General features: G+C 29.1%; 1 protein-coding gene across 3 annotated transcripts in view; it reads left to right on the top strand.

Annotated features, from left to right (window-relative positions):
• Nucleotides 1–13,937, top strand: part of RASSF8 (ras association domain-containing protein 8) — a 49,425-nt gene extending 35,488 nt beyond the window's left edge. For all 3 annotated transcript variants that reach the window (XM_067279375.1, XM_067279376.1, XM_067279377.1), the window contains exons 3-5: nucleotides 3,587–3,996; nucleotides 10,997–11,156; nucleotides 11,231–13,937. In XM_067279375.1, coding sequence (XP_067135476.1) covers nucleotides 3,587–3,996; nucleotides 10,997–11,156; nucleotides 11,231–11,337 — 677 coding nt within the window. In that variant the 3' untranslated portion in view covers nucleotides 11,338–13,937. The remainder of the gene's footprint in view (nucleotides 1–3,586; nucleotides 3,997–10,996; nucleotides 11,157–11,230) is intronic.
• The last annotated feature ends 262 nt before the right edge of the window (nucleotides 13,938–14,199 follow it).

Below are 14,199 nucleotides of genomic sequence, written 5' to 3'. Positions count from 1 at the left end.
TAATTTTTTTCTATTTGTGAAAATTTCTACGTAATTCAAAGGTAATTTTTAATATATATCTTACACAGCATTATTAATATTATTTTGGAGGTTACAGAACATATTAAATTACTTTAAAAATGAAAAATAATTATATCATTTGATTTCATGATATTTTATATATCTTAAAAATAATTAATTTTGTCCCAGGATTTTCCGGGAAACAGTTCACTTTTATCCCGGGACAAGCAAAAGAGCGGGAAATGAGAAACCCTAGACAATACCATCTATGAAAAGATTTGTGGTTTTATAAAGTTACTAGTTTGAAACATTAATTATGTATTATTCCTTGTAGATGACTTGTTATTTGTTATTATCATTCTAAATTTAGACTTTCAGAGCAGTTTATTAAAAAAAATTTTAACTGTGTAATCCTGTGGTCCCATGCATAAAACCTGTAATCCACAATTTGTCAAATTGCATGCTCTTGATGAATTTTTAATCTAGAATTTTCTGAAAATAAAGAATCAGTCTGAAGTGAGACTTGAACACTCAACTCTTTCTTATTGTGTGGATGTATTGCCAGTTATGCTACCCAGATTTCAATTCAATATTCACTTTCAGAACTATTAATTTAGATATAATCATACTGGCTACTTAAAGAGTCAACTGGGGACAACTTCAGTGCACATGGCCTGTAACTCCCTCCATAGCACTCATCTACAACCCATTTTCTTGGTAAACAGGAGCTGCAGGTTTGAGTCTCACTTTAGGCCAATTCTTTCCTTCCAAAAAATTCTAAATTAACAATTCATTTATTATAAGTACTAGCTGTTACCTGCGACTTCGCCCGTGCGGATTTTGCAAGCAAACACCATTTATATTCAGTATTTTAACAACTATAGTAATTATTATATAACACCTACTGCTGAGAATGATGAGAATTGCTGAAAATCAAACAAACTGTTTTCAATTTCATAAATTTTCTAGAATATTTACAAACATTCTATAATCAAACCAATATGCAGTAACAAATTCAAATTTAAAACAGTTTGAACATTTGGTTAAAAAATTGAAATATATAAAAATATTTATAACAATGTCTGAAATGTTATCAATTTAATACACCTAAGTACTCAATAAAGACTAAATGTAGTTATTAACAAAAAATCACATCTAAAATAGTACAGTAGAAGCCATTCTTCTGGTTAAGCCTTAATGGTCTCCCTCTCCCCCCTGCAGGGGAATTTGAAAAAATCCCTTCTTAGTTGCGTTTCCATGATGTACCCTAACTGTGTACCAAATTTAACCTCTAGGTTCAGCAATTTGCTCTGGGCAATGATGAGTCAGTCAGTCAGGACAAGTAATTTTATATATTTAAATTAAAATTAACACGAGATGTTGGCATGACCACCTACTTCTAGACAAATTAGTTTCTAATCATTAACTTAGCCATTTAATAGCTCAATAAATTGGATTTAAAGATGAGGTTGAAGAAGCAATCACAAATAACATTCTAGAATATACATCAAAAGAAAAGTTTAAAAACTGCTTGAAAGTTGACAAGGAAATCTCAGTGTCTGCTATGATGTCATAATAACAGACACTGGAATGTACCATATTGTTACTGAAGAAGACTGGATAATTTATCTGATGAAATTGAAAAATATTAACAAGAAAATAGTCTAGATCAGGGATTTCCAAAGTAGTTGATAGTTGATATTAATTAACTTAGAATATTTTTTTCTGATTGTAACATGTTTTTAAATTATCTGATTTAATAAAAATAGACTGTCCACTAATGTGGACAAATTACTTCCACTGCATATTATGATTCAGTTCTCATCATCAGTATATGTAGTTCCAAAGTGATTACAATAAACAGCATCTACTATACAGTGAATCCTTGCTTAACAACCACCTCTCATAACAAGTAATTTGCATAAAGAGCAAAACAAATTGTAAAAAAATGACTCGCACAACGAGTAACAAGGAGAGGGGAAGTCCCGGATTGTGTGCATGATACATCAGTCTGTGTTTAGCACTTGTTCCACTAGCATATTAGTGTGGCTTGTGATCACACATTTTTCTAAACTTGTGTTCAGACATATTACATATAAACATCAACAATCATAGCCTGTTATATAATAAACATGCCAAACAATATGCCAAATTCCTGGGCTACATAAAGACTATAATTAAATATTAGAAATTGATTAATTTGACTAGAGGTAGGCAGTTATGCTGCCATCTTGTAATAAATTTAATGACCAATTCCAAATTAAATTTTAGTGATGTCTAAAATAAAAAATTAATTATTTATAATTATTAAATTTAATATGAGATGGAAGCATAACTGCCAACCTCTAGTCAAATTAATTAATTTCTAATATTTAAATATAGCTTTTACATAGCCCAAAAATTTGGCATATTGTTTGGCTGTTATGAGACACATTTTTTTGATTTTTTTTTTTTTTGTTTTGTTTTCTGCAAATTGAATTTGCGTTCTAGGTTGGTTCATTCTGTACTAGAAGAAAAGATGATGATTCATGCTCCTTAACAATATATGTTGTATAATTTTTTTTGAATAAATGTTACACATAAAAAATTTGAGTGTTTTTTTTTTTTTTTTTTTGGCATGGAATGCATTATCGTATTTTATATTAATTTATATGGGAAAAATTGTTTCACTTAATGAGTGTTTCGCATTAGGAATAAGATTCTGGAACGAATTATGCTTGTTAAGCAATGTTCCACTGTATTTAGTTTTTGTCACAGTGTAATAGGAAAAACCTCACAAAAATAAGTTGTAGCTAACAGGAAGTAGTACTCAAACTGCTTGTTAGTCGCATGAGAGATTTCTATTAAGCTGGTTCAAAATTATCCAATGGACTATTAAACTTGTTTTTGAGTCAGAAATAAAATTAGTTATGCTTTATAATTGTGCATAGTAAGGCCAATTGATTTAGTTGTAATTATAAATGAGGTTTGTACTCAGAATTATTATAACAAAGATGACTGCAAATCACATAAAGTGCTATAAAATTACATTGGAAATTTCTTCATTGATTGCAAAGTTTATTTCTGTCAGAAATTCATATAATTTGGAGAAGCACTCGGTTATTTAGTTCTATGGAAGATATACAGCATTTGTTTTTTTAAATAATGAATTTTTATCCTGTATACCAAAAATTTTTACACTCTTCTCTTGTAGTGAGATTAATTTCATTTAATTTTAGAAAGATTTTCAAGATATGCAATTCTCATTAGCCACAAAGAATTTGATGATAAAAATTTTGTCTAGAAGTGAAGAACATCAGTAGTTTACTACAAAGTTCAAATAATTTCACAAATACACTTTTCAGACTTTGTAGCTGAAATATTATTACACAGAATTTTAAATGCGATAACCTTGATTCAAGTGATCAAGATTTGACAAAAATTAATAACTTTTATAGCTTTATTTAACACAGTTTTAAATTTGCTAAGTTTTAATTAAAAAACACAGTTTATCTTTAAGATATTAGCCATTAAATTATTATATTTTAATAATAATTTTAGCTTTCATTTCTTTTGTGATGTTTAAAAACTTAATATTTATTATTAGAAATTGTATATTGGGAAGGAAGATTGAAAGAACAAGAAGAACGTTTAGTTGCATTGCAAGAAGAAGTACGAAGACTTGAAAAAGCACAATTAGAACATGAAAGTGAATTGAATCAATTGGAACAGCACTCTCTTCTAGAAGAAGCGGAACTTGGACGCCAACAAGAATGCACATTAAGATCAGAACTGACATTAGCTAGGTCTCAATTAGCAAATTGTGAAAGTGAATTACTTCAGTATCGACAAAGAATTAGACAGTTATTGGAAGATATTGCTGAAGAAAGGAGGAGACGTGCCAAACAAGAAGAACAAGTAAAGAAGGAACGTGAAGAACAAGAACAGACTGTACAAAATCAGTTGGCAAATTTACAGCAACAAATGAAAGAAAAAGGAAAAGAATTAGAAAGTCAGGTAATTAATTCTTAATTATGAATTTAAATGATTATTTTTTGAATTGATAATTATTTTTAATAAAAATTTATTGAGAATATTTTGAATAAATCAAAAAGTTTCTCAATAAATTTTAATATTGAAGATTTCATGACTTCAAAAATATTTATCTGAAGTAAACAAACAACTTTATTAGGAATGTTATTGGGAATGAGATTTAATTATAATTTATGCCTGTTTTGAAAATTTTTATATTGTAAATGTAACTTAACTTATTAAAATACTTTGAAGTAAATGAGATATTTAATATATTAATAATGAAAATTTTTATAAATAACAAAAATCATATAATTGTCTTTATTTTAAAAAACAATTTTCATTTTGATAAAATTATAAATATAATTGTAACGACAATTGTGGTGGAAGCTAGGAAAGTTAAAAACAGCCCCAGAGTTGTAATTTTCAGCACATCTGTCTGAGGAAGGTACTTAATATTTAGTTACCCTATGATCAACAAAAACATCTTTTATTTTAGGAAGTATGATTTTTACAGTGTATCAGTTAAATAATGAGACGGTTTTTATAACCTAAACACAAACTTTATTAAAAAAAAAAAAATTTATACATTTTGACATACTCTCGTGCATCACTACACAGCACTAACATCAATCATAGACTGTCAAAGTCTTACTGAAAGTCTTCAAACAAATTGTTGTTCAGTCACTTGGTTGTTGCCTTCTGGATGCTCTGCATATTGTAAAAACACTTTTTATCAAAGCAATTTTGATTTGTGGAAATAAAAAAAAATGTCAGCAGGAGCGAAATCAGTTACTGAAGACTGAAATTCTGAGAGCTCACAAATTCATCTAGAGCTCACAAATTGTGTGACAGCACATTCAGCTGCCACATTATCATGTGAAAGAAACCAATCATTTTTGACAAATCATTTGTTTTTCACTTGACACATTTGTTCTCATAACCTCTTTATGATGATTAAATAATATACAGCATTAATTGTTGTCTCTTGGAGAGTAAATTCTCCAACCTCTAACTGGCTGACTTTGCCTATGTCATCCTCAATGGACTCTAGATCAGGGGTGTCAAACTCAAACTGCTTAAGTGCCAATTTTTTGTCTGAAGTATGACAGCAGGCCAGATGTTTTGAGCTTTTGTAGCCAAAAATTTTCTAAAAAGTAGCCCAAAAGTAGCCAACTCAAAAATTCCTTTTTTTAATAACCCGAGATTTTACAATAAAATAAAAAATACACCATTTGTAGTTTTCTAACAATAACTTTAATCACATTTTCGGCCAATTTACAGGCCTGAAGCAGGCCTGTAAAATGATCTGGAAATAAGGATCCTTGCGCAAGACTCAAAATATAAACATAAACTGTAATTTACTAATATGTCGAAAACATGCATTTTATGTGCAAAATAGAGAAATAGTGAGAATTGTGCAATAAATGATCTTGCCAAGATGGACTTTAATTTGAAATTCAAAAGATGAAATAGAGAAAACATAATGTAAACAAGAAATTAAACCCAAAAATAAATAAAATAAAATAAATATCTCTAAGTAATATGAATAAATAAAAACAAAAATAATAATAATTGAGTTCAACAATTTTGTTTATTAAGTATTATTTGTTTAAGTACAAAATCGGAAAAATCAGGCATTTTCTGAGAATTGGAATCGAGCAAATCTTGTTATGATTTCCGATTCTTAAAATGATTATTCCCCATTTAATAAGAAAATTAATTATTTGTTTCAGTCAAAGATTAAAAATTTTTTAAATTACAATATTAACAATTAAGTATTCATTTATTGGAAACTTTCATGTTGATAAAGCAGAGAGTATGTGATGATGTCTGTCATGGCAACTTTTCTTTTGTGTAGTCAGAGTGATGAGCAATTTTACTTGGTCAGTACTAACTCCCCATTTTAGGGGAGATACAGTGACATTAGGGTTGCATGCAATTCGGTCAACTTGACTGGCCATCTTATATTCTGTATTTTATCTGTATATACTGTATATTAAAAGCAAAATGTTCTGTCACTACAATTTGATTTACAATTTGAAAATTTCAAAACAACTTTTAAATGTTTTTAGAAACATTGTTCTAATTTTCAATTGATTTCATTTTAATTTTAGTTTTACTTTCATTGTAAAGGCTAATTATTATTTTTAGTTTGATTAATATTTTAGGTTTAATTTATTTAGTTTTAGTTTTTATAATTATTTTTAAGAATTTTTATTTATTTAATTTTGCCTGCATTTTTTGAACTTGTAATCACAATTTTTTTTAATTAATTGCAACTTTTTTTCTTTTGTGATATAACTATATAAATTGTTTTAATGTTATGTTGCACAAAACATAAAATGTAAATGTATTTTAATTTTTTTGGTAATTTCATTAATTTTAATTTTATAAATCTGCCTATTTTTTAAAATTTTAATTATTAATGAGTTAACATTGATTGAACTATCAGGCTACCTACTTTCAAATCAAGGTCATAGGTCAGCAAAAAGTTTAAAATATAAACAAAATTATAAAATATTTTTTCAATCAAAATATAAAATTATTTTTAATATTTAGTATTTTTACTTATAAGGATTAAATGACTTTTTCATTATAATTACAAAAGTTTTTGTTTTAATCACAGATGATGCTGTAATACATTGAATTTTCAAATGCAATTTTTATATGATTCTAAATAAAATTACTTGATCACACTACTGTTTTACTACTGTTTTGAGTTTTAAAAATAGATTTTTGAAGATGACTCAGTCTAGATATTCATGGCTCAAGTGAAGGAATTCAAAATTTGGTTAACTTGTAATGATGATGATGATATTTGTTTGGTTTGTTGCATCATTTGCCAAACCTCATTTAGTGTTAAATATGATGAAATTTTGAGAGGCATGCTGACTGCGAGAAACATGAAAAAAGAAGTGTATCTTCTCATTAAGGAAGGGAGGAGGGAGAAATTTACTTTCCCTCCTCCATTCATGGTGTGTGCCAACAAAGCAGTTCCCAAAGATGGCGGCCATAGATGACATGATGGGATAGTTCTTTGAGTAAGAGAGAATTAGATGTAATTTCATTGAGGGTAGTGTTGCAATATTAACTTTATCTGAAATAAGATTACAAATTTATTTTGTAGTACACAATAAAAGTATGTTTATCCACATATAAATGGAGAATTTTCAGGTTTCTTTCAAATGATTGATTCTGGATTTCCATTCATTTTCCATTCTTAAGTTTGATATTTATTTATTGTAATTAATATTTGGAGACAAAGTTTGCTCATGTAGGAACCACCATTTATTAATTCTGTGTTCCAGACAGACAATACAATCTCGGCGACTGACCTTCCTTTTTAGACTACTAGCCGCCAAAACGCTAAAAAGTCCTTTTAAAAAACACAAAAAAACTTTTCCAATTAAAAAATATAAAATTTTTCTAAAAAAGGAACTGGTGATATGAACGTCTTCTCAATGACCATCTTGCCTTCTGGGGGTTTCGGCTTTTTATCCACGACAAAGACATTAATTTATTTATTAATGAATGTATTATACCATGCTCATAGCGTAAATCATTACTTTTTCTAAACTAAATAAACTTTAATATTCAAAAGAATTGGAATTTGGAGTTTTCAGCAAAATATAAAGCTCACCATCTTCCAAACACGGGGAGAAATCATCACTTCATTATGAACCTGTTACCGGTGTGCTTCATGAAATTACAGTTTGTCACAAACGCTTTCGAACTTTTGAGCAGTTCTTCAGGTGAAATCTGATGAAGAACTCTGCTTACAGGAGTTTGATTTATTTAAATATTCATGTTCCATTTTGAAACATTCATTCAGATTTCACCTGAAGAACTGCTCAAAAGTTTGAAAGCGTTTGTGATGAACTGTAATTTCACGAAGCACACTGGTAACAGGTTTGTAACAAAGTGATGATTTCAGCAAAATCTGAATCAGGAGAAACTTTTGTATTGCCCCATCACTAGTAGAAATGAACATTGTTTATCGTGTAGAAACAACACAGATAACTAGAAGAAATTACAGTGAAAATAAAAAATTGTTAGTCTATTGTAGTTGCATATACTAGTTTCTGCCTATTTTTTTACTTAAAGGTTTTTCACTTTTTGGTCATATTTTACTCACTATTTTTGTCCCAAAACTCACTTTTCTAATTAGTTTTGATCTTGCATATGTGCTGTGAGCCTTTGTTTATATTCATGGAAAGCAGTATTCATCTCTAGAGGACTTGAAAGAAGTAATGAAATGAAATTTCAATGGAATTGTGTGTGCAGTTGATCAAATCAATAACAAATTATACAGGGTGTTTTGAAACTTATGGGCAAAAATTTAAGGGGTGATAAAAAATATCTAAACAAGCAATTTTCACCATACAATGCATGGACAGAGAGCAAGTGGTGAACTGCTAGGAGGTATCCATTACTGTCATATGAAAGAACAAAACACCAAACGGATAGAGGAGGCACTAAATAATTTTATTGACAGCGTGTGTGGCAAAATTATAGAAACTGCTCAAAAGAGCGACTGCTGCAGTATGCGGGCGTTACATCTGTGACGTGGTGAGCGGCACACTTTTTCAAACACACCTGGCATGTCTGGACAGCACCAGCAGCAACAGAAATCCTGGCAACTAGGTCCTTGTCAGAATTGATGGGGCTTTCATGCACGAGACTTTTCAAATAGCCCTACAGAAGAAAGTCCAGACAGGAGAGATCAGGTGAGCTTGCCGGCCAAGGTGTGGGCTTGCCCTGACCAATCCATCGCCCTGGGAATTTAGCATCTAAAGTGTTCCACACATCCAAGCTGAAATGGGGTGGTGCTCCGTAATGCTAGAACCACATACATGCTTGTATGTTGGCTGCAACAGGTTGAAGTAAGTGTGGCAATACCTGTTGTAAAAATGTGAGATATGTTTTGCCGTCCAGTCGGACTGGCAGAAGGCATGGGCTGATCAAATGGTCACCCGCAATTCCAGCCCAAACATTTACGCTGAAACACGTCTGATACGCATGAGGATGTGTGTTGTATGGATTGTTAGATGCCCACACATGAAGGTTGTGCGTATTAAAAATGACTTCATGAGTAAAGGTACATTTATCTGTGAATAACATATGTGCACTAAAATCAGGCTGTGCTGCTAGCTGTTGCAAAAACCAATGTGCAAACCTGACATGTGGCGCATAATCTGCAGGTATCAAGGCTTGCATGTTCTGTGAATGGTAGGGGTGTAATCCTTCATTCCATAGTACTTGCCAAACAATCAAGTGGGGCACATTTATGGTATGGGAAACCCCTTGCACGCTAATATCTAGATGATCTTCCACTCTTTGCAGAATATCCTCTACAACTTGTGGCATCCGCACACCCCTGCCATGTCCTGTATCATGCATGCTGGTGACAAAGGATCCCGTTTTGCACAGGCATCGGTGCAATCGCTCAAACATTTTTCAGTCTGGAACGTGTCTTCTCGATAAACACTGCCTGTACAGTCTTTCAGCTTCCAGAGCTTTCCCATTCACAAGACCATACATAAAATGCATGTCCTGATCCTTTTCCTGATTACTGTACGTCACCATGCCTTCTGAAATCCACAGTAGAAATGACAATGTGTAAGAAAACTTGTGCTTTATGCTTTCTTTTACCCCTTAAATTTTTGCCCATGAGTTTCGAAACACCCTGTATTTTTAAAGTAATTAACAAAAATGGCAAGCAAATTGGTTAAGTTGAGAAATTAATTTGTTTATTTTTTTTAAGTGCTTAGAACTATATTTTTGGACAGAATTTTAACTTTTCATTTTTAAATTTAATTTTTCCGTACATAGAAAAATAATAGCAAATGTTTGATCAAATATATTTGCATTATGTTTAAGTGAAAGTGTTTGCATAAACATGTATTTTTTTAAATTGGAATTTTCAAAGTAGATCTAATTTTATGAACCACATCTTACATATATTTTTAATTTGAAAGTTATGTGATTTATATGTTAATGATGTTATTTGCGATACAAAATTGTGCATTTGATAACTTTTATGTAGACTCCAGGTTTAGGGGCCATCTGTTGCTTAAGTAATAGCTGGGATGCCCATTTTGTATTGTCCATTGATGCTCCCTCAAGTATGTGTTTTGTGATTTTGATGAGGTTCCTACATATTTAAGTGAATATCAAAATAGTGTTCTTGTAAATTATATTATTGGAACCTTGTAAATCTTGGATTCTATATACATCCTATGGGTCTTCTCATATCTTAGGAGTTGGTAAACCTTGCAGTTCTTTTTTTGTAGCTGATGTTTGTGTTTTTCATATTAATTACTTCATATATGCCTTTTAGTGTTGTATTAAAGTTAACTACTATGGTAGGCTCTGTCTTTTGTTTGCACTTGTCTAGAATTACTATTCTTGTATTTTTTAAATTAGTTATTCAATCATATGTGACAAATAGCTGTGTTGGTTCACAACCTCTTCAATGTATTCTAACTCTCGGAGGATCTCTAATATTGAAGCATTGGGAGGAAAATTGTCTTTTTTATGAGAGCTGTGAAAACATATAACATAAATTTGAATCTCGCACAACTACTGGAATATATAGCGGGTGCAAAAGTAGATATACAGTTGTTATTGTGAAAAACATACAGGGAGAAAATAGGAAGAAAAAACATTTATTTTTATGTACAAATTAAATCACAAATAAGGAATACAAACTAATAAAAGATAATAAAAATAATAATAATGAACACCAAACATTTGTATTTCTCAGATTCTCAACTGTATACCTACTTTTGCACCCCTCCCCCTGTATTTTGAGGGCAAAAACATCGGTTATTAAAAATTCATGCTAGAATTTATAGTTGTTTTAATTTATTCACTTTCTGCAATTAATTTTATGTGAAAAGTTAAATAGTTTTCAGTTAAAAAATAGTGATTCTTTGTGTTTTATTTTTTAACAGACTTATTTCTCTATTATTTTTAATAGAAAAATACTGCTGAAAAACTTGGAGAAGAATTGAAGCAATTAGAAAGTACTTTATCTGATAAGGAGCAACAAATAGAAAAATTATCTCAAGAAATTCGAGAAGCTAATTTACTCTCTCTATCAATGACTCCTGCTGAGGAAATTAAGCACACATTGGAAGGTAATTTGACTATAAATTTTAACACTTGAATCCTACAGTTTAAGAAATATATATTTTTAAAATTTTTATGATAGGTAGCTTTCATAACAGACCTGGAAGTTCTAGGAAAATTATAGGTTCTCCAAGACAGTTAGAAAATGCAGTTCCAACTAATAAGAATCCTCATGGTGTTTGGGTTTGAGAAAATAATAAACACACATCACAGGATTAATTTTTTTTTATGATTTAGAGTAAAACTGGTCATTTTACACTCATACCAAAGGAGAAAATATTCTCAATGGGAGCAGTTGATTAAATATTGTATATAAAAGTTTTTTTTAATTATTCTTTTATTTGGAAATTTTTATGAAGTTATTTTAACTGGATATATATTCCAGTATTTTGAGTTGCCAAAATTTTCATTTACTAGAATTTTATAGTGATTATCTCTTAAATTGGATTAAAATATAGATTTCATAACAATATTTTTTAGGATTGGATTTCCTAACAATAAATATATGGGAAAGTTTGTTTCATAAATTTACAGTAATCAAAATCAGTTATATCAGATGAATGTCATAATTTTGAAACTATATAGAAGATTATAGAATTCTTTTCTTTAATTCTTCTCAACGATTAAAAGTTTAAAGCAAATATTTGTTGTTTGTTATATTGAAATAACCAAAAATTTAAATATATCATGTAAGTATGAATAATTTAATTATAATTTATCAAAAATTTTTAAATACTTTCAAACTATTTGACTTGATCTATTAAAATTTTCTGAATCAAATTTGTTGAAATAACAGAACAACTATGATTATGCCTGAAAGAATATTAACATGCGGAATTATAAATAAAATTATTTATGAAAATACAATTGTCTTTTTAAACTTTCATATTTTTCATATTAACAAATCTTTAAACTATATCTTAAAAGTTTTCTCTTATTTATGTAACATTTGTTAATATCACAGAGATTTTTAAAGCTTGTTTGAGATATAATAGAAGAATATTTTTAAAATATATATAATGTAAGACAAGATAAAATGTCTTAATCTTGAAAATTATCATTGATGTTAACATATAATCTTGTAAAGTAGTATACTTTTATTTGGCTACTTTAACTGCAGCTTCTATGAAAAACTCCAAAGTTTTAAATGTTGGTATAATATTTATTTATACATACAATAATTGAATACTGTTGCAATTAATTCATTTTTATATAGCAGAAATTTTCAATTTGATGGTTTGTCTATGCACATACCAGTTGTAGGTGTAGTGCCAATTACAATTTTTTTTTTTGCAATTTTTGTTCTTGCAATTCAAACTCATTGAGTATTGCTTTTATTACAGTTATGTTAAAATTTATTGTTAACTTTTTGAAATTGTTATCACTAAAATATGAATGCCATACTATGCCACATTTTGTTTTTTTATTCTGTAAGTATATTTTATTTTATATACTAAAGAATTACATCTGATGTTTTTATTTCGATGTAATTTGAAAAGCAGACTATCTATATCATGCCATAATGAGAATGTATTAAAATTACTTTACTCACAGTTATCTAGGAGAGGAAACTACTGTTTGTTTTTAATAACTGTGTTTATGAGTGATTTTTGTTTCTAAATCAAAATAATATGTATAGTAATAAATTTCTGTATTTTTTAATGCAAAAAAATGTGTTTGACAAAGAGTGCCTCTGATGATAAATGCTCTTCAATCTTTTCTTAAAGAAAATTGATTGAATTTCTTGATAAGACAGTTATATATAAATTGCACTTTCATCGTCACAGAAAATGAAACTGGTATCCTAAATATCAAACGTATTGTTAAAGAAAATGTTGATGATTATAATAGATTTTAAATAGATGAACTTGTTGGACTGATAGTTGAATTGATAGTTTAACTGATATCAACATCCAGTCTCATTTAATTCAGTGTGATTTCACAATTATGGACAATTTTAAAAAGTTTTGTGTTTTTATCTGATTCACCATTTATCATTTCAGTTGTTAATCTTATCATTGTTTTTACATTACAACTAGAATTAAATATGCAATTTTTATTTATGAATGCTGCTAATAGAAATTTTACTGTTTTTATGTTTTGTGTGAAATGAAGATTGAATTTCATTGAAATAACCTCTTTATTCTGTAATTAGAAGAGGATAATTTATTAATTTAGTTATTGTTATAATGATTTTGTTTGTTTGATTTGCTTTAGAGAGGGTTTTTGATGACTACAGTAGAGCATCGATTATCCAACTTAATTGGGGACTAGGGTTGGTCGGATAACTGAAAAGTATGAAAAAATACATTATTAGTGTAGTGTATTAGGCCTGGTTTAAATACTAGCTTCCCTTTCATGGTCTAGCCAGTGCTGCCAGCTAAAACATGCAAAGATTTAACAAAAATAATATTAAAGTAGCCAAGACATAACCAAATATTGTAGTGCCACATCGCTAGTGGACATTTGAATTTGCCGACTAGAACGTGGTCGGTTAATCGATGCACTACTGTATTCTAATCTCAAAAACTTTTTTCAACTATCTTTTAAGTAGTAGTTTTTGAACATTTAAGTGTAAAATAAAATATTATGTATGTATTAATAAAAATGTAATGTTTTATAACTTTTGTAAAAAGTACTAAGTTTTAGAACTGTATCAAAATGTATGGTTTAATGCATTCATAATAATTGATAACATTAATAAAGTTGAAATTTTGTTATGTAATTATATTATTTTGTAGGAAAGCAACTGATGGATTAAATTTAATAATAAAATGCCTTGAATTTTGTTTTTCATCAAATGCATCATTTTATTATTATTCATTATATATTCATTTTTTATCATTTCCAAAGACTCAGAAAACAAATCTTAAAATAGCTTTTTAATACAGGTCACCCATCGATTTCTTAGAAGTTTTGTTTCCACAGTTTTGCCAGATTATCTGTTTTGTCACACAAATTAAATTAAATTATAACTAGCTCTGGTTGCAGGTTATTCTGCACTCTTACAGCTCAGATCTGGTATGTTTGACTTCCAAGAAATGTTCAGTA

This window comes from Centruroides vittatus, unplaced genomic scaffold (genome assembly GCF_030686945.1).
Source record: "Centruroides vittatus isolate TY-2023 unplaced genomic scaffold, ASM3068694v2 contig_866, whole genome shotgun sequence".
In the NCBI taxonomy this organism is placed as follows: Eukaryota; Metazoa; Arthropoda; class Arachnida; order Scorpiones; family Buthidae; genus Centruroides; species Centruroides vittatus.
The sequence above is the reverse complement of the archived record's forward strand: the minus strand, read 5'-3'. Positions and strand labels throughout refer to the sequence as shown.